This window comes from Lycorma delicatula, chromosome 9 (genome assembly GCF_047948215.1).
Source record: "Lycorma delicatula isolate Av1 chromosome 9, ASM4794821v1, whole genome shotgun sequence".
Taxonomy (NCBI): domain Eukaryota; kingdom Metazoa; phylum Arthropoda; class Insecta; order Hemiptera; family Fulgoridae; genus Lycorma; species Lycorma delicatula.
In genome coordinates this window covers 63,575,313-63,602,323 of record NC_134463.1, presented here as the reverse complement: position 1 = coordinate 63,602,323, position 27,011 = coordinate 63,575,313, and the positions used below count along the sequence as shown (strand labels likewise).

The 27,011-nt window shown below is 27.6% G+C and overlaps 1 protein-coding gene across 5 annotated transcripts in view; it reads left to right on the top strand.

The window, feature by feature from the left end:
- Window positions 1–27,011, top strand: part of Dic1 (Dicarboxylate carrier 1) — a 74,195-nt gene that overhangs the window by 32,612 nt on the left and 14,572 nt on the right. For all 5 annotated transcript variants that reach the window (XR_012757585.1, XR_012757584.1, XM_075374483.1 and 2 more), the window contains 3 exons: window positions 14,298–14,464; window positions 24,300–24,507; window positions 26,622–26,702. Coding sequence is in view for 3 of the 5 variants with exons in the window: in XM_075374483.1 (XP_075230598.1) it covers window positions 14,298–14,464; window positions 24,300–24,507; window positions 26,622–26,702 (456 nt within the window). In the remaining 2 variants the exon portion in view is untranslated. The remainder of the gene's footprint in view (window positions 1–14,297; window positions 14,465–24,299; window positions 24,508–26,621; window positions 26,703–27,011) is intronic.

Below are 27,011 nucleotides of genomic sequence, written 5' to 3'. Positions count from 1 at the left end.
AACATTTCTTATTAGATATTATTTATGAGATTTGACAGAAGTTAAGTTTAACATGTCATTTTCTTCATATCAAAAAGGGAATTGTGGTTCTATTAATAACTGCTGCTAAAGAAAGTCAATTGATCAGAAAATGTAAAACTAAAATAAGACTGTAAACATGAAGTAAAAGTCAGTGGTGTGAATGTTTATGTTAGAAATTTCAAAACAGGCTACTGGAAAGTAGAAGAAAGTTATTAAGATCAGAAAAAAGACATGTCAACAGCAGTGATGAAGGGTTGTAATTAGGGAAAAGATTACAAGGATTAGAATGTTGAGATGTGGAAGAATGTGGTTTTCTTTCAGATGCTAGTTAGTATAATGTGCAGGATCATTGTGTTCCTCTGAGCAAATCATCTGACTACGTGAGCTGCTCATATGCACCAGTCATTTAAACTTCCAGCTAAAAAATAATTTGTTGTATTTTTTGAACAAAGTTCTCTAGTAACCTCTAGTACCAAATAATGCAATAAAGAAAAATGATGACAAAAAATCAGTTAGGTTTATAGACATATACGTAACAATTAATTGGTGTTTTGTCAACATTATTATTTTTTTACATTGATTAAAAAAAGAAAATTAATTTTTAAAAAAAACAAATTTCATTGTGGGTTTTTCACAAAAAGAAAACTTTTTGGAAGTCCGAAGACTTACGTAAAAAGTGTCGATTCTTATAAATATAAAATGAATTTACATTAGTGAGTAAAATCATTATTTTGCTCACCAATTTGTTTTTAATGCATCATGCCTTAAGGTCATATCTAACAATACAACTAAAAAGTTTCCCACTAAGAAACTTATTTTTAAGAACCGCACCAGCAGCCATTCATCTCAATCAATTGATGTAATTTATCCGACTATATAATTTTAATATATTCTACACCTGTTTGTTTTGCAAAATACATATTATATAAAATTCATGTATACCACCAATTTGAGTTTTATCCATGATCCAGATGACGCTAGACATAGATTCAGTTTCATTTGGGTTGTGCTGCAACATTTAAAAGAGATGATGATGAGTTTTTTCTCCCTAAATATAGAACATCAAATTTTATCAGATGCATTGCCCTAGGTGTAGCTATGTTATCTTAATAAAAAAGAACTACAAAGTAAGAGTTATAAACTAGGAAAGTAGTTAACTATGAAAGAAAAATACAATAAATTGCAAAACTCTAAAAAAAAGAATCCAAGAAAGAAGTTAAATTTTAGTTCAATTAAGATAAGAAAGTGATTTAAAAAACTGATTAACATTTACTTTGTATCATACAAGGTACTTAAATTGTTTAGCATGAATAGTAAAAATGAAAATTATTGCTTCTTAATAGAATCAATAATGATTATGAATAGCTGACAATCCATTTTAGAATAATTTTACTTTAAATCAAGTAATTTACATATTCAGCTGAGAAACAGATTATCTGTTTTTATTTATACACATTTTATTTGCTTGTAAAAGTAAAAACAGAAACACGGAATGATCATAATAATTACACAAATGAATTAATTGTAAAAAAAAAATAATAATGTAATAAATTAAAATAGTTATGACTCTCTCTCTCCCTCTCTTTTGTATATATATATATATATATATATATATATATATATATATATGTACTATGCTTATCATTAACAGTATCAGGCATAGTATTATTGACTTATATGATAATAAAAAAGAAATTATTGACTTAATTTTATATTAGATTTAATATCAAATTAAGTAAAATGTATTAATTAAATTTAATCCCACTGTTAAAATTTACTGATAAGAAAAATGTAATAAATATTATTTTACTACTGCATTTCAAGATCAATTAAAAATCTTACTATTTCATAAAACAACGTGAAATAAATTTAATTAAATCATTCTTTCATTTATTAAATAAAATATTATTGTTACTTGCATACAGCAAGTACAATAAAAGAAATTTTTTTTTTTTAAATATTTAGTTTTTTTATGTAAAATGATATATCTGAAGGATGATTGATCAGACTATGATCACAAATTATAAAATTCATAAATAAAAATGTCCAATAGCTAACATTAGGCATTAAAATCGTCATTTATAATCCGAAAAGTCAGCAGACATCAAATCTTATTTATGTCTTGAATATCTTTTAATTAAATTTACAGATGATTGATTCTTAACTTTGATACAATCTTAAAGCATTAACAAATATTTTAAAAAAAGGAAGAGTACCGGAAGGTCCTACAATGTTTTTAACTAAGCTTTCTGTTATTCTCTTGGTTAGTGGAAAATCGATAAAAATAAAAGATAACATTTTTTTTCCAAAAGTTATTCATCTCAGTTATTTCTATTTACCAATATATGAACTTTCAAGTGCTGATTTAATTTTTTGTCACATCTTTCTATTCCAAAATTTTTTACAGCTAACTTTGAAATACCTGTTTAAAAGCTTTCTCATAATAAAGACAATCCAACACAATTTTGTTAGAAAAATGGTATTGATTTCCTGTGGAAACCTGTTTTTTTCCTCGCAGAATTTCTATCCAGGATTGATTTTGGTTTATTTTTTACAATATGACTGTAAATCTATGCAAGATAAATATGATATGACAGTATATTTTATTTTAAGACATTTATCAGGCTGATATCTGTCATTTTACAATTTTTTTATAGGATTTCTGGTTTCTTGTTCCTATTTGCTATTTAAAATTTATAATGAGAAATAACTTGTACTAATAAAAAGACCATTAAGAAAAATTATGACAATAATGTTATTAAATATGTGATTATCCCATTAAAAGTTGAGAATTTTGTATATAAATGCTTTATTACAAGTTTTTTTTAAATTCTTGATAGTGTGGTTATATAAAATATGATTTTAGTTTCTAATAAGAGCTTAATTGAAAGATTGATCAGATGAAGTATTTTTTAACTTATAACATTATCATTGAAAAATCTTTTTTCTTCTTTTTTTTAAAACTTAGGTATAAATGATTATCTTTGTCTTTTTTTTAATTCTAGGATTGGCTTTTTGCTAAGATAAACATTATTAAAGGAATTGTGATATAAATTCTTGAGCTTAGTTAATGTTTATTTTGTTAGACCCTTGTGAACATAGGAGTAATAGAAACTGTCATCCTTGATCATATTAAATACATTGGTGTGTTATTTTTATAAATAAAATTTATTTAGTTTATTATATAAATAAAAACGAAAATAGGTCACTAGTATAATTATAGAACATTGTTAATCTATGATGTACATTTTGAAAATTATTTTAATATTGTGTTTTATGTTAGGATTGACATGATTAGTATATATTAAATTATTATTTTTTGTAGATTATCTTTATATAGTGATTTTTTTTTAAATTTATATTGAATACACTAATTAATTAATATATTATTAGCTAATTAATTAATTTAATTGAAATTTGGTTAATTTTTTATCAACTTTTCAAAGAAAGGTGCAGTATTACTTTCAGTTGCATGGTGGGAGTGAAAATTAATTTTCTTTATATTTTGAGATATGAGGAGTCGAAAAATACCATTCATTTAAATTGTCGTTTCCTTATATACTAATTTATATATAGGCTTATAAATTGTTATGTGTCAAATCCTGGGAAATAAAGTTTTGGTTTGGACCAGGTGTTTTTGTTTCTCCAGAGTGTTAATAATATTTTACATACTTTTTAATAGTGTTTTTGGATTTTTTACAGTAGTTGTATGTTTTTGTGTCTAACATTTTAGTTAAACTTTTTTAATTTTATCTTTGTTTTTAATATTTTAGTTTGTTTTGTTTTTAAATTTCTACTTTAAGCTTTTATTTTGTTTTAATTTTTGTTATTCTATTACATTTTGTATTTATATTTTGTTTTCCAAGCGATGATAACATAAAAATGTTTTTCGCCCCCAAAAAGAAAAGAAAATAACAAAAATTGTTTGTATTCTTGTACAGTTCTGCACAAGATCATTTTTTATCACTTTCTGTAAAGTAGTAGCTGTATTAAAATTATTGTCTAAAAGTAGCTTAAAACTGAGTTTGAAGATTCAATTTTTATTTAATTATAAACATCTTGTTTATTTTTTATTTTTTTTTTTGATAGATTCTTCAAACTCCTGTAAAACTATGCACATCAAGCAGACCATTGTTGGTAATGTGGGGATGTAAACTCACAGTGTGCTGTGCAATAACAGTATATTTTGCCATCCTTGAAGTTATTTGCATTTAATACCACTCCCTGCATGGTAATTTCTTGTAATTAATCTTTTTTTTTATACATCAATGTTGGTTGACAAAAGTAGTAATTTAAAAATGTAAACTTTTGCAGTGACAAACTAAACCAAATTTTATAATAAAATGTTGCTAAAACTATTTTCAAAACATTTTTAGTGATTTCACAATCACTAAAGTTGTTAGCAAAGATGATTGAAGTAGGTTTATAAAAATGTTTTTTTTTATAAAATTTGGTTCAGTTTGTCATGGTAAAAAAAAATATTTTTAAGTTAATTTTTTTTTATTTTTAATTAAATTTTAGTTAATTTTTAATTGATAGGTAGTTTATATTATTATTATTTCTCTTACCTTAGTTTTTTAAACCTTTTAATTAATGGAATTTTCTTCTAAAGATAGGTCTTTCGGAATTTAATTATCAGCACTTTATTCTGTGATTTTTCTGTAAGTGTTGTTGTTAATGATCCTAGTCTTCAAAAAAGAAAATTATTAAGGAATTCCTTGAGTACTTAATTAATTGATCTGTGTAGTATTTGTATGTTCCCTGGTGTAAGATTTTTAGCGTGTAAATTTACAAAATAAGATATTAAATACAATTGCATCCTGATAGTTGCACAGTACAGCAATATCTGCTGATAGCAGGGATCCTAGAAGTTATAAGTTATCAAGTAGATGTTGTGCCGGCAACCAATGCCACATTCAAGAAAATGGTTCTGTAGATCAAAAAAATCCTCAGAAAAACTGAGTGAAGTTGGTTGCTATGTGGGTCATTCAGAAAGTTCTTGGGTTGATGAAAGAAAACGAGATCTTTCAGAGATTTTTTTTATTTTTCAAAAAGTCATATATTTGAATTCAGTCTATTAGAACAATGACATTCCAACTTTTTATTACCCTTAGTAAAACGTAATTTGTCCAACTCACCATCTGAAGTGAATCTTCATTCAGCTAGCCATTTCTTCTGATTTGGGAAAAGGATATAATCCCTGGGAGACAAATACCGTGCTTGTGGAAATACTTCAAAGCAAAGGGTCATAGAGTTTTGCATCAACAACCTGAGATATTATACAAGCGCCTTATTGTAGTGAAAGAATGAAAAAGCACTTTCTTTTTGGGCAAATGTAGACATTAAATCTGAATAGGATCCTTCAGTCAGTCCAGTACTGAAACATAACACTCCCTTGTGATGGTCCTGCCTTTTTCTAGATAATTTAAGAGCACCACGCTACAAGAATTCCAAAAAACTTTATTCATGACTTTTCCTGCTGATGGTTTTGTTTTCGCTTTCTTTGATGCACTTTCAGTTGCTCCCATCCACTCTTTGGTCTCTGGCATGTAATGTTTAATCCATATTTTATCTACAGTTGTGAGATGATAAAAAAATTCAGTAGAATTATGTTAATTATTCTAAATGTCCTTAGAATTGTTCAGTTAAATGCATTTTTAGTAGTTAACAAAAGTGGCACCCATTGATCAGTATTGAGATGTTTGCAATTTCCACAACCTCTCTTATCCACAGTCAGTGAACTTTTACTATGACATTGAGAATTTTTGTGATTATTTCATCAGTTGTAGTTTTTGGCATTCATTTTGACCAAAATTAAATTCAGCATCTCATCTTTTTACCATGAAAAACGAAGGGAATGAATTGTTTAAAGTCAAATATAATTTTTTTTTATGTCCATTGGGGTTAAAAGTTTTAAAACTAAGTATTTTATATCAGTTCAAACTTCAATTTTATCAGTTTTTCAGTTGTTCAATTTTCTTGATCGCCAATAACAAACAACGAAACTCACAGCATCCCATCTAAAGGATCATACTTGATAAATAACGTAGCCATTTCATCATTCTTGCACAATCTCTGTACCAGGCTGAGAACTTTCTCAACAGCGTAATACTGTTGAATTTTTTGTGGCTAATGACCATTTCAGTCAGTACCACGTAAAATAACAATATATTAAACAAACACAATGTTGATCAAGGGTAATATTCAGTTATGTATTAGTAGAGTTTCCTAAGGCAGACATCATTAACAACAGAGGTACCAGAAATTATATTGAAGAATAATTAGCCCTGAAAGGTCATGAAAAAAACAAATTCCATCATTAATAATCTAAGTAAGTCTAAGTCTACTCAATCTAAGTAAAGTAAGTCGTTTATCATTTTAAAATGTTACAATATTTCATCATCCTGTTCACTCTTTACTTTCATTGTTAATGGTTTTTAAAATTATTCTATTTTTCCAATAAAAATTACCTGTGTTGTTTGCTTTTAAGCTTTTATTAGTTTGATTATATTGTACGCTTTTATTAAATAATTTATGAGTTTTTATGGTTAAATAGAACTGATATCCTAAACAATAAGTATTCTTATTTTCTTTTATAGAATAGTTATTTATTGATTTATATATTTATAAACGAGATAATATATTGAATACAACAATGCACACAAACACACACACACACACACATATTCTTTTATAAATATATAAAACAATAAATAATAATTATTCTACAAAAGAAAATATAAGTACTTATTGTTTAGGATATCAGTTCTGTTTAATTATAAAAACTCGTAAATTATTTAATAATTTATGTAAAATTATTTAAAATATTTGTTTATATGTATGTACAAAAATAATTCTTTTGAGATCAATCTTTTCAAGACTCATATCACCTCTGTACTAATTATTGTATATATAATTCAACTTGATCCACCTAAGTACAGAATTAAACAAATTAAAATGACACTCACCTTATTTTTTCATTATGTCTATAATAGTACTTTTGTGGCCACTCACATCCTCAGTAGTAATTCTTCTTTATAAAATGTTTATTATCAGATTGCATAAACTCAAAATGATAATTAAAATATATATAGTATATAAAATTTAATGTATAAGATTTAAAAAATTAAATTAAATTAAAAAATTAAAAATTTTCAAATTATAATACTTTTTTAAATATAAAAATTGTTAAAAATTAAGAATAAAATTATATAACTAATGAGTACTATAGTACTCGCTGGCCAAAGAAGTAGTACATTTTGTTTTTATCCTATTTAATATTAATTTTATCATAATTGATGTCATATTTTCTATATATGTAACTTTTAATTTCAATAATTTTAATATTAATTTTTAACAATTTTTTTAAGAAATTATAAATTTGAAAATCCTTATAAACTATTAAATTATTAATCTTAATTTAATTTTTTAAATTTTATATATTATATATTTTATTTAGCATTTTGAGTTTAATTATGTAATTTGATAATAAACATTTTATAAAGAAAAATTATAACTGAGGATTGTGGGTTGTCATGAAAGAACTATTGTAGACATTATGAAAAAATAAGGTAAGTGTCATGTTACTTTGTTTAATTCTGTACTTAGGTGGATCGAGTTGAATTATATGTACAAAAATATATGCATAATTCAATCGTAATTCAATTGAGTTTTATAAAATGAACATGTATTTAATGACATGTGCCACTTCAATCTGTTTTTGAAATATTATTGCTACTTCCTTAGTGGAGTGGTTGCATCACTGTTTTTTATGTGAAAGGCTGTAGATTTGAATCTTGATCAGGGTCAGTATTTTTTCACACACTGCTGCACAATTCGCTGCCTATCCAACCAAACAAAAAGGAGTAGGAGTTGTTATTAGGTGTACAGAGAGTTAATAAATAAAAAAATTTGGTTTAGTAATGTTTATTATATATATATATTAGATTTTAATAACTTGTGTTCAGTGACTAATAGGAAGATTAAGAAGTAGAGTTCAGTGTCAGAAGAACTGTGCGTGCAGTGTTTCACTCAGTTTATTATCTAATGTACTTGTTTATTAAAACTATATTCCAATTTTAATCAAGCCAAGAGACCAGTTAGGTTGATGAAAAGAAAACATATTGAAAATTCAAATAATTATTTGTTACTTGGTGGAAATGAAGGATTACTTTAATAAAGTCCTATCTAATTTTATTAATGTTTACACAGACCAATTCAAAATTTATCACTTTTATTATTACAGCTATTCTAATGCTGCAGATACATGTTCAAATCCAGTTAAAGTTATATGTATATCCTATTTAAAAGCCTATATTGCATGTATTTCAGACTTTTTTCATTAATAGTACTGCCTTAGAAGTAACTTACTAGTCCTAACTGTCAGGCAGTAACTATGTTTAGAGTACTGTGTAAGAGGTAATGAAATCACAGAAAGAAAACTTTTAAATGATATTAAACACAGCTCATCTAAATAGAATAGCCAAGGGAATAGTGATGGCCCCAGAAAAAAACAATGCTCCTATTTCATCATTGCTCCCCAAAAGAGCAAACGCCAATTGGAACAGTTTGTTTTACTCTGCTGCTCATGAATACTGCAGTTTTATCATTTTCTTTAACATAAAATTCAAATATGAAGCAGTGAACTGTAAAATCAGCTTCTCTCTTGTATTTAGCCTTGGAACCACCGTAAGGTATTACTTCAGAGTATGAATGAGGATGATATATATGAATGTAGATGTCTTGTACAGTCTGAGGTCGACCATTCCTGAAAAGTGTGGTTAATTGAAGCCCTACCACCAATGAACACCAGTAACCATGATCTAGTATTCAAATCCATATAAAAGTAACTGCCTTTACTAGGATTTGAACCTTAGAACTCTCGACTTCAAAATCAGCTTATTTGCAATGAGTTAGCCACTAGACCAGCCCAGTGGGCTACAATCAGCTTCTGGTCCAGTATAACATACTGTACTCCAAGATGCAATTTATAATACAAGCATTGCATACCATTTTATTGACACCTTACAGATTAACATTAATCACATACCAGATGCCATCATCACTTAATCTTAGGTTGTGGAATGCTCTCTAAGGAAGAATACTAATCACATGGACATTAATCACCTTTATAAATAAATTTTCTATCCTAAAAACACCTAATCCATTTTTTTTCACCAGAGGCAAAAGTTCTGGTTAGACAGGTCAAAGAACATTCAAATCTGTTTTGGAGAAAAAATCACGGTTACTTTTCAGTCACTGTTCCAGTCAATACTGCTCCACCAAATGAGTAACCAACCACATTGTTAGAGGAAAGTGCACAAAATCAGTTTAAAAAAATTAAAATGTATAACGGATGTGCAGTTTGATTGTTAAATAATCAGTAATAGATACATAGGAATTTTATAAAAATAAATATAATGGAAACACAAAACATAAAGTTAAATAAATAAACCAACTAATAGAGTAAAACTAACATAAAAATCAAAACGATTTTTGTGTTATTTATTCATTAACTTTTATTGTAATGATTAATTATTTATTTTGTTTAACTTTTATATTATTTACATTTAATTAATTAGTGATAATTGTTTAATAATCAAAATGTACATCAAAAGTTACATTTTTTCTAAATGTTTCTTGATAATTCCCTTTCCAATTTTATTCCAGTAATCAATTACCAGAGGTTTTTTCTGTATAGTCCTCTTCAGAATGATAAATGAAATATCGATTTGATTTATTGTTTAAACAATTTTTATTTCTTACCATTTGTGGAAAAGAAAACCCTTATTGTTTTCTTGTTGACAATATGCTACAGGAAAAACATATTATGGTGTATTTACTGTTCCGCAAGGATATTGAGATATTGGGCACATGTAAAAGTTTTTACAAATTCAATTTATTTACTCTTAAAAAAATGTTAATGAACAAAATATGTCAATTATAAATATCAAAATACAATTCCTATTTTACTATATACACTGCAATAGCTAATAGAAATTAATAAAAAAATTGAAGAGATTATAACAGTAAGATAATAATCACAAAATCAACATTCACTTTATACAAAATTATTTACTTTTAATAATTTCAAAAGGAAACTAGCTTACACTTTTATAAATGAATAATGTCACTTTTGAACAGCTTCCTTTACTTAACCACTGCCCAAAAATGGAATACTTGTGACATATTCTTCAACACGTTTACTGCACACTCAGTCCAAATCCTCCCACTGTTGAGACACTGCTCCTGACAATTCACTTGGCACCACCATATGATTCACACAGCTTCTGAATATTCACTCGTTTCCATCTGCACTATATAAGCTGGGTCCGCATTAGAATCGGGCAGTCCTGTTCCATCGCTTGAAGACTCACATTGTCTTGTTATAACTCATCATTCATATATTTGTGAATTACATAAACAAAGACTACAATAAATACAATTTCTATTCATAATTAATTCAAGGTTTTTTATTTAAATAATTGAACCTGCACATAATCAACTACATGAATAATTCATGCTGAGTTACTAACCAACTGAAGTACCCTAACCGAGGTACTTCACCAAGGTGGCAGTCGACATATTTTTTGGTCCTCCGACTGCCGATGTTATATGCAACTTTCAAGAATAATCATCTTCTAGCATCACAGGTATAATCTGCATCTTTTCAAGAATCTTTGTATACAGCAAACTTCGTATGACCAGGGATCACAACAATTATATCTTCAACATTATTTATCATAATATCTTTAATTTATTGTTACATTTAATTTACATTATCAATAATTTACATTAATTTAAGTTATTATTATGGAGCAATTAATTAAACAAAGACGTTTAGTAAAGGTAACTAGGATTGGAACATTTACTCACAATTATGATGCTACACAAGGTGATATTGCTACCTTACAAATTAAAATAAGGAATCTTGAATTGCTAAGCAAATATGACACCATTCAATCAGAACTTGAATTGGAATACTTTGATGAAGTTTTAGCTTTGGATCGTGTACAAGTCAAAGAAGATTTGTGTACTATAGAATCCAAATAAAAAAATGTATACATAATAGCCAAAAAAAATCTAATCAAGAAGTTAGTTCAATTGTACCAATTAAATAAACACAATTATAGCCGATTAATAATATATCTGTATTTAGAGGTAATGTGTTAACAGTGGCAGCACTATTTTAATATGTTTATTGATTTAATACATAATAGAGATGATTTTATAAATATATAAAAATTACACTATATACATTTTTGTTTGAAGGATGAAGCTGTAGCTATCATTAAAGATTTGTCTATAACTAACAAAAATTATATTATAGCTCTAGAATTGTTAGAATCAGGATTTGACAGCAAATATTTAATTGCATCTCATAATGCCAATTGCATAGTAAGGTCATATACCATAAAAAGAGAATCTGTAGATACTTTGTCTAATCTTATTAAAAAAATATCCTCACATGTTGTAGTCCAATTTCTAACATCTAAGTTTGATTATAAAACTTTAAGATTATGGAATAAGAAATCAAATAAAAGGTTTCCCACCTTTAAGGACTTTATTGAGTTTCTTAATTCCAGACAACAACTTTTAGAAAATATTAATTCATTCATTTCAAACAAGCAAATAAAATACAGAAAACGAAACCAAAGAACAATGTTATAAAATTACAACCAAATCTTTAACCAAACGTTTTAATTTAAATCCTAACAAACAATATAAAATAAATAATGCCAAGTTTTTATTCAAAATTTAATTTTAATTAATGTTCATTCTATAATTCAAATCATTACTTATATTAATGTAAGAAATTTTTAAACTTGTCCACTGATGATCGTAAGGCCTTTTGGGGAAATAATAATTGTTGTTCAAATTGTCTGCAGAAAGGTCATTCCATTAATCAATGTTATTAAAAAAAAATCAATGTAAGATTTTTGCTAAGAAACAAAACACTCATATGGAAAAAATTAATGATTCTAAATTAGAAAGTAATAAATCTTAGATTAATACTTATTGTTTACCTAAGAATCAGTCACAGAAAAAAATTGGTAGAGTTCAATCATACATATCATGTGTTGCCAATGTAATGAAGAAAAACTAATTGAAGGAAATTTAAAGAAACGTAATTCATGTTATTCTGGGCATCAACAAATCCAGATGAGACAACAAAGGTCAAACGTCGAAAAAAACATTTTGTTACTGAGAAACCACAACCTAGAGTATTGATCAAACAATTTTACAATAATAATAATTAATATTCAAAGAATAAACTAGATCATTCAAATTTCAATGATGATCATAACTATGTGTCGCAACATGGTGACAGTATTTATCAAAATAGATCGCATAAGTCATCTCAAGAGACTATTCCTCAATCGAAGCATAAACATATAAATATCTGAAAAGGGAAGACTCTTTACTACCCCTAAAAAACAATGATTTGATTTTACAAAAAACCTACAGATGCCAACGAAAACCATCAATTCACAACAAAGGAAATCGCATGTACCAAAAATGAATCTTAATGTAAATTTAAACGTGTTACCTTATTCACAAGGACAATAGAATCCTAATTATCAAAATATTATTAAAAATACAAACAATAACAATATTGATAGTAATAATAAATGTAATCCTTATCAAGATACAAAGACGCAATCAAAAAACATTCCAATGAAGAACAGAGCAACATCGGTTTTAATTATGTACTACTACCGCGAATAAATTCTTTCAATCTTGTCCAATTATGATTCTTGATAGCGGGTTAAGGTCTAATACTTGCATAAATTAAGCCTGTTAACAATCTCACTTGGTTGATTTAAATAATATTTTTTATTGATGTAATTATTTTCATTCTATATTATTGTAATTTCATTTGATTTATATTCTTATGATATGATTGTCAACAAACTCATAAATATTGTATTAACATTCATAATTTAATTTGAAATACATATATGTATTTCAAATTTATATTATACATTATATTTTTGTATATAACTTATTGGTAATTTCTAATCATATTATTTACTGTAATATATTGGTGGTATCTTCATTTACATTGTTAAAAAAAAAATCATATAATACATTCATTTACAATTATAGCATTATTATCATTTTAATATTTTTACTGGAACATTTCATTTTAATACTATAAAAAAAAAGTCATCATATGATTTTAGGTGGGCAGTATGTTGAGACACAGCTCCTGATGATTTACTCGGCTCCATCCATTCTATATAAGCCGGCTCTGCACTAAAATCGGGCAGTCCTGTTCCATCTTTTGAATACTCGCATTGTTTTGTTATAACTCATCATTCATATATTTGTGAATTACATAAACAAAAACTATAATAAATACAATTATTATTCATTAATTTCAGGCTTTTTCTTTAAATAATTGAACGAGCACATAATCAAATACATGAATAATTCAACCTAACCTAGGTACTTCACCAAGGCGGCAGTTATTCGACACCCACATACTGTTCTTGCATTTATCACATACTGAATGGAAACTGAAACTGTAACTTGCTGGTCCTAAGCAGTATTTCTATATCCAGGCCTAGGGCTTTTCCTGTAGAACCAGTACCTGACCCAGCCCTTTTGTTTAAGAGTAATGATTTCTACTGCCTTCACCTTTTACACTTTTCTATAAATTCTTTATAGAAAGAATTTCTTTGTTAAGTTTTCTGGATTTTTCATTCTTGATTTTTTCTTTCTTCTTCTGGAAGCTTCTCTAGCCATTACATTATACCCCTACAAAAAAGGAATTTTGACAATGATATAGACTACTTTATACTGAAGAAGTTTCATGGATTGTTAGTACTTATTTGCTATGTTTGTTTTCATTCTTTAATAAATATTTAAAATGTTGAGTAGAGGTTATAGGTAGTAGTACTACTATAGTAGAAGTTATTATTCCTTTTCTCTTACTTTTCTTCCTCATTTAGTATGAGTTAATGAATTATGGCAGTTGTACTCCTTTGCAATGTTTCAGGTTTCCTAGAAACATATTTTCTATAAAGCTGCTCTTCAATTAGTCCCATCTGTATATTTTAATAGTCATTTGCTGGGTTTTATGAAAAATATACACTCATCTAAATCCTCTTTTTGTTATTGCAATGTTTATATATATATATCTTCCATATAGCAGATAAGTGAATAAGTTCTAATATTCAATATAATTTACATGCAACCTATAATTTTCAAAACAAAGTTATGTTGATTTTAATAAATGTTATTCTTTTATTGTTATTAACTTGTTTAAGGTATCAAAACAAACAGTTTCACCAAATGGAGAACCTATTTCTTTTACAATGAAAGTATTAATGGCTGCTGGAGCTGGTGCAGCTGGAGGACTTGTTGGTACACCTGCTGATATGGTCAATGTTAGGATGCAAAATGATATTAAATTACCGCCTGAAAAGAGACGAAAGTATGTAAGCATGAATTTATTTGAAATTTTTTTGTTTAATTTTATATATGTTTGTGTTTAATTAGTTATTTTATTAATGTTAACAGCTTCACTGGAGATTGTACTTATGTTATATGTATTGGTATGATATTAAAATTTATGTGATTTTTTTTTTTTCATATGTACAATTATTTTTGTAGAAGAAAATATATACATTGATATGATGATTCAAGCTTTTTCAATATATATATTTAAAATGCTCCAGTATAGTTATTTTACCAATAGAAAACTAAAGTTTTTAAAAAAATGTAGTGCACCCTCTAAAAAATTAAAGGTCTCTACTTTTGTATAGCATGGGTCTTAAGGATTCATTTATTTATGGAATTTGATTTCTATCATATGTAATTTTTATGCCTTACAGAAAAATATTAAAGATGTTAGATAAAGTACGTTAAAAAAGTTCTATCTTACAACTTGGAAGTTTTCTCTGCTGCTGTAACAAATGGAGTTATCAGTCTGCATTCTTAATTCATTTATGGGTGATTATGAGATCTGTCTCAGGTACTGGAAGATTTTTTTTTCACACCAATGATTATTGGGTTAAAAATATTTCTTTAAAAGGATGCTCTAACATTAAAAAAAACGTTTTGTAGTTGTCATTTAACTATGTTTTGTTCTGTTGTTTTATTTTATTTACCTTATTCAATTTTACACCTCATAGTTTTTGTTTTGACTGTTATGTAAGTGAAATGTGAACATATTTTCATATTTTCCTGTACTACTCCTCTTATTTTTATCATTACTTTAAATTGTGTTGTCATTTGTCCATCAAACTAAAAATTGTTTTTACACAAAGTTATTATTTTTTGATGACAAACCAAGCCAGATTTATACTTAACAGACATTCTACTTATGTTGAAGAACTAATAGCTGTTCTGTAATACTATCATTGCTGTTCTAGCTGAAGAAAATATTGCTGAAGGATTTTTTTTGTTTGGAAGACACATAGTGGTATAATACTGTATTTTTTTTTGTTTTTTTTTTTACCAATTGGTAAATACCAATTATCCAGACTTCTTACATCTACACTAAGTAATTAAAAAAAAAAATTAATACACTATTAAGAAAATCTAAAATACTATTCAAATAAAGCTTTGCTTCAAAAGGAAATGTATTTTTATAGATCTTTTTATTACTGAGTTAACTTTTATAGAATTCATATAGTGCAAAATATATGTAAATTTAGACCTGTGTAGAACTAATTATAAAATGAACTTCTGAAAAGATTGATGAAAATACAATTGGTCAGCTGAATTTCTCAGTAGTACTGAAATGTATTTCTAAATATTTCTCAGTAATAATAAAATTTAATAATTTTTTTTAATTTTCTATAAGTTCTTTAGTGTAGTAAATTTTTAATTGATTAGCAATTTAAAATTTTATTCTGGTTCTTTTATTAGTAAATACTCAATGGATTTTTTTTAATCCATTACTATATCTGTTTTTTATTATGTTGTGCATATGTTCTGAATGTTTTTTATTATACTGAAATACAATTTTTTTTTAATAGTTAAGTAATTTTATTAAGTGTGATATCCATTAAACATTATTAGTATAATATGTATGATAAACCTTTATTGTAATTATTTGGATTCAGTCTTTGAATAATTGGTGTTCCACTGTATTTAAGATATTGTCTAGGAGTTTATTAGGTCTAAAAATGTTTGTTATATATTTTTATGGTTGTTTCATAAAGTTCAAGTGTAAGATAAGGCATTTTTTTGTCTGTAGAATAGAACATTAGTAATTCAAACATCTTGGGATCTAGGTGATTTTGAATTTTCATATTTTTGGATTTCTAGTGATCAACTATCAAATTGTTAGGGATGTAGGATGTAGAGGGTATAATGAAATGAAACGACTTGCACGAGATAGGGAATCTTGGAGAGCTGCATCAAACCAGTCAAATGACTGAAGACAAAAAAAAAGTGATCAACTATTAAAATTATAAAATAATAAAACATTATAATTAATTCTGGTGAAACAGATACTATTATATAGGTTGTATGTGTGGTATTTTCATTGTTTGCCACCTCAAAGGAGACAGTTCTGTAGCTCAAGCAGACTTGCAGAGACATCCTTCTCTGGACCCACTCAAGGGTGTCAGTCTATTATTACACTATGTGTTTAGAGCTCTAAACCAGGCAAGTGCTCCGTATAGCAGGATCAAATTCACAACACTGTATTACATGCGTCATTTCAACATTACTGAGAAGCTTGCACAGCACAATCACCATCCTCTGCTTTAACCATGATTTCGATCATATGTCTCTCATCCAGCCATACCTCAAGTATTTCACTAAAGTTCTAGGAAGCACTGACATCTTGTACTTTGAAGGCAATCTCCCCCAAGTACGTTGGTCTCTGCTTTCTGGCCATGACTAACACCTTAGTCTTCTCTGTGTCCAATTCAGTTCTTTATTGAATAGCCTGGCCCTCATTAATTCGAGGCTTCATTGTCCCAGGCCATGATGTTCTGCTCGGTCCTATCCACTATGACCAGAACAAAGTCATCGGCAAATGCAAGCAAGGGAACATTAACCTCAGCATCCCATCGTAGACAACATTCCGCAATAGAAGTGACAGCACGGATTCCTGCAGCACACTCCAATCAACTGTAAACATATTCCTGCCATTAACACTAAATGTGATAGTCCCACGGCACAGATAGGACTGAAGCACCCCTGTCAAATAGACGTCAACCCCCTTATCTGCTAGCATTCGAAGATCAACAACCATAACAGGCTGTTGAAGGCATTCCTGTCATTAAAGAAGATGAGTGACAGGATGTTCCTTCTATGTCTCGATTCAGCAACTGCACTGTTAGCTGTATTCATTACCTTGTTAACAGTGTCAGTCATCAAGATTCCTGTCCGAAAACCAAACTGGTATGGACTTAGGCCACTGTTTCTAGTGATGTATCAGTAAGCTGCACTACCAGCACTTTTTCAAACAGTTTTGTAAAATTAATTTATCAAATGAAGAAGTCGATAGGCACAAAGTACATTGGCAGAGCGTCCTTCCTTATTGATTGTCAACAACCGTAACATCTTCCAATCCATCAGCATGTGCTAATTTTTCAGGATGTAGATGAATGCATCTAAGACCTTAAACAGCATGTCAACCACAATCCTGACCACCTCAATCAGAAAATCTTCAGGCCCAGGAGTTATGTAGTATGTGAAAAACATACTATATGTACACTAGTTGATAAATTCTATGTGTTTATTTTAATTAAACAGATCTTGTTCACAATTTCACTTCTATAAAGAAATTATTATTTTTCTGTAGGCGTGACCCAGAAGGATTTTGTAATATTATGCGAGCAAGATATTTTGTAGTACTTTTTGTTTGATTCTCAAAGTATTATTCAGTAGTCCATATCTTTTCAAATTCAGATGAAAGAAATTAATTGCAGTTACCTAAGGAAAAAAGATCTGTTAATTATAAACTTAGTTGGTTTGTCATTTAAAAATGTCATAAATGTTTTTTCATCATTGATCAATATTATCATATTTCTTAATTATTTTTTTTATCCCAGTATCTTTCATTGCTCATACTTTCACTCAGTGGCAGCTTTTAAAATTAATAAGAACTTTGAAACTCGTAAAGATTTTCTGTACATCCATAGTCTATTTAATTTTACATTGTACTGGTTAATACAAACAACAGGCAGTTTTAACTTAAGCAGTAAAAAGTAGTTGAGTGTTAAATAGAAATGGTTATTAAAATTTATTTTTCTATTAAACAGTTAGTGTATTTATTGAATTACTATGTATTATTTTGTAAATTTTTGTGATCAGTTTTTCAAATTTGGTTTTATCTGCTTAACATATGTGAGGTAGGTTTAAATGAGGACTAGGTTACCTAAATTCTTGGTTTCATTTCTTTTTCAGCTGTATTGAACCGAAAAAACAAATATTTTTGTAGGTAAGCTAACTGTTTTCAGTTATGTTAAATGAATATTAAAAATGTAATCTTCAACGAAAATAATTTAATTTGGCAACAATGTTACCTGAATACTGCTGTGAAAAATCAAGGAATCTTTTCATTTAATAGGTAGCATTTTCTACCGCTGAAAGTGTAAGCATTCATTTTAGTTGGAATTTATAAAATTATGTTTCATACAGAGTTCAACAATACAGTCACCTATTTGAAATAGTAATTAATTTCTTTCACCTGATTTTTAATCTTATTCTCATCTTTTTTATTTTAATTTATTGTTTTTGTGATTAATCTACTTAGGTTAAAAATGTTGAATTTACAGTATATAACTTAACTGTATATTCTAATTTGAATAAATTTACAAAAGATGGGGTGAATGAAATTTTATATTATTTTATCAAAAGTTTAAACTTTATTGTTTTGTTCAGGTTACATAAATTCAACTGGATCAGGTTTAATGATCCCTTAGTGTGTACTTTGTTCCACTCTGCTATGCATGATTTTATTTAAAAAACTGTGACTGAAAAGTTGGAATAAAAAAAACATTTACAGCAGAACAGGTAAAAATAATAGATTATCAGGTACATGAAGTTGTGTCACAATTGTATCTTCAAATAAGCTTGTTTACACTTATAATTTTATAAATGCTACCTGTTAAAAAACTGGAAAGATCTGAATCAGGTCATAAATAAATGCATGATTGATTACATTAATCAAAATTCACGTAGCACCTGCCATTGAGAATTGGTTTAATACATATTGACTACAGCCCAGCTGGCAGATATTGGTACTGCATGCCTTTTCATTGCTTTTCTCTTGAAAATGTGTTTTTTATACAGAGCACAAAATGCAATATCAATTGGGAACTCACTTTATATTTACATTTTCTCACTCTAACATCATTGTTATATTACTCTAAAACTTTTGTTTACATTCTGTTAAACTAGCAAATCAGTAATGTTATTGCCCGTTATGGGCAAGCTGCCACTGCATTGATTTTTTTTTATACCATATTTATTCATCCATAAACTTATTAAATTCATTATAATATTTATTTATACATTTTCTCATTCAGTTTTCCATAATTTGAAGATGCTACCAGAATCAATGTAGAAGTAACAAATTTTAAAAAATTGTGCATGATCTAAAAAAATTATACAGAATGATTTTGATTAAAGTATCGTAGAATTATTTTGAAGGCTTTGTTTTTATGAAATATTTTGCAATGCACTGTAGATTTGTTGATTAAACAGAATAATGTGGGTCAGTCATTATTCTAAAGCAGGAAATCTTTATGATAAGTAATTTTTTTTTGGGGGCAAAAATTTTGTCAAGGAATGTATTACAATTTTTGATAATTGTACTATAATTTTCAAACTATGCAAAGCTTAAAAGCCATATAACTTCAGTATATAAAGCATGTACATTATTAATTTTTTATCTTTTTATAAGTTTTTTATGTAAGTAAATTTTTACTAGAGTAGCTTTAGATTAAAGGAAATTGTAAGTGCAATGCTGGTAATGTAACTGAATGGTAAAGTATTTTAAATACTATTGTTTTGCATGATATAATTGTATTAATATTTAACATATAGCTGTTTTGAATATATAAACTCGTTATTAGTAAAAGAGGTTACTTTTAAAAAAATGTGCAAATCTCTTAATTTATATCCATGAATTATATGTATTTTAATAATCAGTAATTTAATTGGATAAATGAACATTTATTTTTAGTGAATCAAAAGATGAATATACTTATATAAAGCAAAATTGTTCATTGTTAATTAAAATTGTTTGTAATTGATCACTAATAAATCGCTAATAAATTGATGGTAAATAAAATTAATTTAAGTCAATAAATGTTAAATAAAGTAAAATGATGATTAAATAAAATTGGGTGTGCAATATATTATTAACCCTGATTAGAAATTAAGCTCTTTACCATAAAGACACATCTGGCAGAAGGGTGTAATAATGATGGTATATTAATTGCAGAGACAAATAATTTATATTTACATTTATTTTTTTATATAAATTGTTGCATTTACATTGTAATTCATCTGAGATATTGATAAGGTGAAGAAAATTTCTCATGATTGGATGAGACTTAGAAAATTATTGTGTAAAGACATGTGAATTGTTGAATACCTTGAAAATATTAGTCATTTAACTTCTGTAAACTTGGTTTAATAACATATACACAACCGAATACCTGTATTCATGTGAAGTATATCATTTATCAACCTCAAGCATGATATGAACAATTGGACATTATTATTGTTGGTTATTATTCAAATTTAAAGGAATACTGTTAAACGTAAACTTGGCCTAGTGTTATGGGATAAGTTTGTATTTACTCAAGTGTGTGTTCTAAGTTATCTTCTGAGCCATTGGTCTATTGTGTTTGAGAAATGTGAGATGCACGATTTACAATGCAAAATTTGATTTATATTCTAATACAGACACCATCAATTTGTGGTAAAATAAAGTGAACAAGGCAAGTGAACACAGAGATTATTGATTGATTAAGTTTCCTTCATCAATTATTTTAAATAGATTTCTAAATCTCAAGATTTTTGTAGTTTTAAAATATGTTCTGGAATATTTAAAAAACTTATTTATTTTTAAATATCTATATGATGCTTCATACTTACCTCTATAGTAGAAGAATTTTTTTTTTACATCTAAAATTCAAACTTTTTCAGAAAACCCTATTTGATATACATCTTGCAAAGTATATCTGTTTGCAGTTAGTTGCTTGTGTCTAAAAAATATATGTTAGTAAAACTAAGGTCATCTTCAGTTAACTTTTAATCCCAATCATCTTTTGTTAACGGTCAGTTTTGATCCATAGTTTATCATTTAAATGCATTTCAAATTTTACATTACTTTTTCCACATTTTACACTGCAGTTTTCAGTAAAATTGTAAATTGTAAAATTGTTCAGCTAATTCTTAAAATTCTCTACGTAACACTATTGATTCAAAGTCTAGGCAGTTTTGATACGGTGCTGTAAACCTAGAATAGGGCTCAACCTCAGGACATTTGGTCTTCATTAGTTTTTCTATATGCCGAATCATATATATTACATTAAATTTGCATTAATATATGAACAGAAGTTGTGAATTTAAATTTAAGTGGTATTAATTGAAAAAAATATTTTTAATTTAATTTTTTTTAAAAATTGGGATTATATCCGAACACCAAGTATCTTACTTGTTGCAAATCAAAGCTTAGAAAGAAAATAATTGTCATTATTTACGTACTGAATCTTTTTAATTGGTTAATTTCTTGTTAATTGGTTCGATCCGATTCTTACTATTATCTTTTATGACCACATAGGATCACTTTAGTCAGTCTGTTATCCAAGTCTCTTTGATGGGACTGTTTCGGCCTTGTGGTCCTCCTAGTACTTTTACATTCTGATTTTTGTGCCCTTTTTTAGTGTTGAAAGTATTCACATTGTGAGTTTTTTCTTGTGGGTGTAAAGCGAGTGTTTTTGTTCTTGATTTTCTTGTTTAATTTTATCTTATCTGTGATGACTACTGACATAATGCCAATTTCCTTCAGATCCTCTTTTATTTCCCTAATCCATCTGCATCCTGTCTTAGTGTTTTTTGAGTCAAGATTGTATTATACTAGCTGTTTCAAAAGTCTTGAATCTTGCATTCTCATGATATGTCCAAAGAATCCTAGTCACCTCTTGCACATGGTGCCAGTCATGGGTTCTAACTCTTTGTATACAACTTTGTTGGGCATAATCCACCACCTCCTGTCTTTCTGGTACTTTTTATCGATGCAGGTTCTTGTGATTCTTTTGATTTTCTCTGTCTTTGATTGGACTCTGTCTTTGATTGCTCTTTCAGGTGAAAGAGTGTAGAAACACTCTTTTGCATAAACACTCAGGACTCAGTTGCATAAGTGGCTTCTGGTTTTATAACTGTGTTATGGACACTTTGTATCAGTTTTATCATGTTTATTAATTTGATTTGTAGTTTGATGTGTCTTTGAATTTTTAGTAGGTTCTCTGTGGATGCAGTCATAAATGTTCTTGAATTCTACAAATCTTATCACCATGTTCCTGTTGCAATCCATTATTAGCTTGAGACTTGATCTGGTTTGGACAGCTCCTCCAGGGTCTGAAACCTCCCTGGCATTCTCCTAGTTCTTTCTCAAGTTTTCCTGTTGAGGATGATTCTTGAAAAAACTTTGTATGTTGTGTCTGGGGGTGAGATTCCCTGTAATTGTTAAGATCTGTTTTGTCCGCCTTTTTGTGCAGCGGAAGGATAAGGGCTGTCGTTCAGTGTTCTGGTAGATCTTCTTTGATCCAGATGTTGACAAGCTGTTGATGAAGAGCAATTTTTGCCGATCTTCCTTCATGTTTCCAGATCTCTACAAAAGTCTGATTGATCTTGTCCTGCTGCTTTGTAATTCTTCGTCTCACTCAGTATATGGTAGACTTCTTTTATTGTGGAAGGGTTGATGTTTTCTGTTGGTGTTGTTATTGTGGTGTTGGTGTAGAAGTTTAGGAATTCTGTTCCAAACCTACACTATTAATGGCAGTCCATATAAATACAAAAAAGTGATTATATTTTTCATATAATAATAATTTGTGATTTGGAAAGCTAAGACATATGATTAACTGATAATATGAGTCAGCAGTGATTGGTGTGAATCATCACATTATTATTTTTTGCTATACTATCATAATGCTTCAACCCAGTGTCAATATATCATTAAAAACTTAATAAAATTCATTCAAAGAAAATATTAAGCTTGCATTCTTTTGGGTGATAAAGAATCAGAAAGCGTTGTAGCTTTTTCTCAGAAGCTCAGCTTAAGAAATAATTATGCTCATTTATTTATGAAACATGTTTACAAAATTAATGTTATTAAAAAAAAATTTGGGGTGAATCTGTAGCTAATTGATGAAGGTGGAAAGTTGATTAAACCGTAAAAAAACGAGGTTTAGATTATAATAAATTGAATTAAATACTTGTGAAAATGGATAAAAGTGACATATAAAGTCTCTGGAAAGCAACAAAGATGACAGTGAATGTGAATTATGATAGCAACTACAGCAAGAGTAGTACATTTACACTGACCTACTTGTAGTTCTATGTGCAGTAGAAATCATAGTCTTCATTTGTTATAAACTTAAATTGTTAAAAATTAATAGATGAAATAACTAGCAAAAAAAAAGCTGTTTGAAAATATTGCAACAAAAAAAAGTAACCTTTTTTCATGGTATTAAACTACTTCTTGTTTTAAAAATATTTTAATAATATTTTTATTTATCATTTATAATGATATTATTTAATTAGAAAAAAAATCTCCTGACTACAGACTTATATTTTAATTATAAAATGTATAGAATTTTTTATTGTATTATAAATATTGTTCACAGATATTAATTTTAGTTACAAACAAAACCAAATTTATTTTAATGTAATATTTTTCGTAACTTTCATCAGATGCTTTTAGTTGCTTTAGCAGCTATCTTCAGTAAATGGTTCATTGACCAACGTTATGATGCAAGTTCAAAAAATGTTATAATAAATTTTTAGTTTGATATATCATTAAAAGTGTTAATAAAGAAACACCAATCATTAAAAGTGTTATTTTAGTACAGTATTCACTAATCTTTGTGGCCAAAAGCTTTGTAAATTTAAACTCTATAGCTTACTTATATTTTATATTCTCTATTGTTTTTTCTTCAGATAGTTTGATATCCTCTGTCTAATTAATTTGGATGCTGTACTGTGTAAACATTTTTTTAAATTTAAAAATGCTTTATTTTCAAAAATTAGTGCACATTAATTAATTTTTATAAAAAATAATTTATTTTTAGTTATAAACATGCAATTGATGGTTTATGGAGAGTTTATAAAGATGAAGGCTTCACAAGATTATTTTCTGGTGCAACTACAGCTGTTGGACGAGCCATGCTAATGAATGTTGGTCAGTTGTCATTCTATGACCAGTTCAAACAGTATATGCTTGCTTCGGGTTATTTTCATGACAATCCCACAACACATTTTCTTGCTAGTCTTGCTGCAGTAAGTACTACTACTAAGTCTTAAAAATAGATTTTCAATTTTGTTACTATTTTTTTTTTTTTTTTTAATTTCTTTTATAGTATTAATTTTTTGAAGTATGAAGAAACTGTCATTTTATTCTATAATTTATAACTTAAATCATTACAGATTTAGTGCAGACCACACAAAAACTGGACTCTGAATAGTAACAGTCAGTTTAAGCATTAGATAATAACACATGCCTAAAACTTGATTACCATCTACCCAAACATAATATATTTCATTCTCAAAAATATACGATTATAGTTTATAATAAGTCCGTAGTAATGACGATTTTCATCCATAAGATTACTTTCTGTTATTAAAGGAGAGATTTAGTACCTGCAACCATTATAATGACAAATTTGAACTGCTTGGATCATTGTTGAAGTGATTCAAAGAATTGAAGTCTTATTTTGTGAACCGTGAACAATAAAATAAAATTTTAATATTCCAAAGAAAATTGATACAACAGAACACTAATAGATCAATTCTTACACAAATTTCAGGACAAAAACTGATTGAGACAATAAATAAATTTATAACATTATCAACCACATACAAACAAAAAATTCTAGATACAATATTATATATAGAACCTTCTTTTTTTAAGAAAGCAGCATACCTATTGCACAAAAACTCACATTAACTACACAGCAGATTTGATTTATTTGAGGTGTACAAACTGACTACTCACATTGTATTAAATTCTGTAAAGAAAATAGGACAAAGCTTTTCACAGTAATTCTAAGAACACATTAAAACACTAGCACTGAAACAATTTTTGCTTATCGCCTGATTGAAACAAATCACATATACAAAAACATGAAAATCTTACACAAACTTGATACATTTAAGTGACATATGAGGGTCATTGGGAAAGTTCTCAGCCTGAACAGAGATGGTACAAATATGACCAAATAGATATTATATTTGTCAAGTATGATCCTTTATATGTTTTTTGTGCAGTTTCAGACATTGTTTTAGTTGCTTGTTTACGATGGTTGAGTAAAGCAAACAAATTTGACATTTTAAAAAAAATGAATAAAACAGAAGTTCAAATTGTTATAAAGTAGTTTGTTTTAAAAGTTTTAACCCTGATGAACATACAAAAAGAGTTACATTCCACTTCAAAGATTCTTTCCCTTTGTTTGTGACAATAAAAATGTGGGCTGCTTAATTTAAGTGTGGTCGTACGTCCATTTAAGAAGATGAATGTGAAGAATGTCCAAAAATCGCTACAATCAACGAAATTGTCACAAAAATCCACAATGCCACAATAATTGCAAGGTACTAAAAAAAGGTGTTAAAAAAATTATAATTCTGAAAAATATTGTGTTTTCTTGATCAGTCCAAAGTATTTTAGATTAATAAATTTAATTTAAATCTTATACAAAAAGCTACTAAATGTGTTCTTATTTTATTAATTGAAATATTTTGTACAATTTTAGTTAAATTTATTTCTATTGTAATACATGTATGTTGTATCATAAGTTAAAATGTTAGAGAATTGAATGTGATGTAGGTTAGGTTGGATTTCCTAAAAGTATGTTAAATAAAAATTTTATTAAATTTTAAATTTTTAAATTTTTTTTGATTTACAATGACAAATTATCTTAGTGACAAATAAATTCACTTACAATTTTGATGACATCCCATTGACAATTTCCCACAAATTTCATTATGATTTGATGTCATGTGTGGCTAATGTTTGATAAGTATTTCATTGAGACTGAGATAGGAAATAGATTGGCAAACCAATCTGGTTTGCCCACTGAATGTTGAGAACAGGTGATTGAGAACAGATTAAATGCAGGGGTGTAGGGAGGAAAAGAAAAAAAGTATTTCATTGCCAATTTGTAGAATGAAATAACACTTTTTGTATGAATAATTTAGATGTTATTATTAAATGTGCTGTTTTCAATTTTTTGTTTACTAGGTGAAACTAATACAATATTTACATTTAGTCATCAATGACCAAATGTGTATTATTACAAATGTGTATGTATCTGTAAATCATTATTCATTGATATAGTAAAGAAACTGCCTTGTCAGTTAAAAATAAGAAATAATTTATCTGATTTTATTTGTTACAGGGAGGTGTCGCAACAACACTTACACAACCATTAGATGTTTTAAAAACAAGAGCAATGAATGCAAAACCTGGTGAATATAAAGTATGTATTGACTGAAAACAATGATGTTTAAATTAAGTTTTTTGTTGTAAAAAAACTTAAAATAAGAAATCAACATTTAGAAAAGAGATATATATCTCTTTTAATAAATAAATAAATATTTTATTCAAATTGATATACAGGTGATTCAAAGAAACAGGAAATTTTGAAAGTTGTGTTGGTAGCCGTGGGCGATTAGTACCACTTGATAAGTGGCGCCAGCTTCTCTAACCTAACCTGCCATTTAGTTGTCATGGATCCTTGGAGTGGTGCGCAACGTGCATTTGCTGTAAAAGCGTTTTACAAAAACAA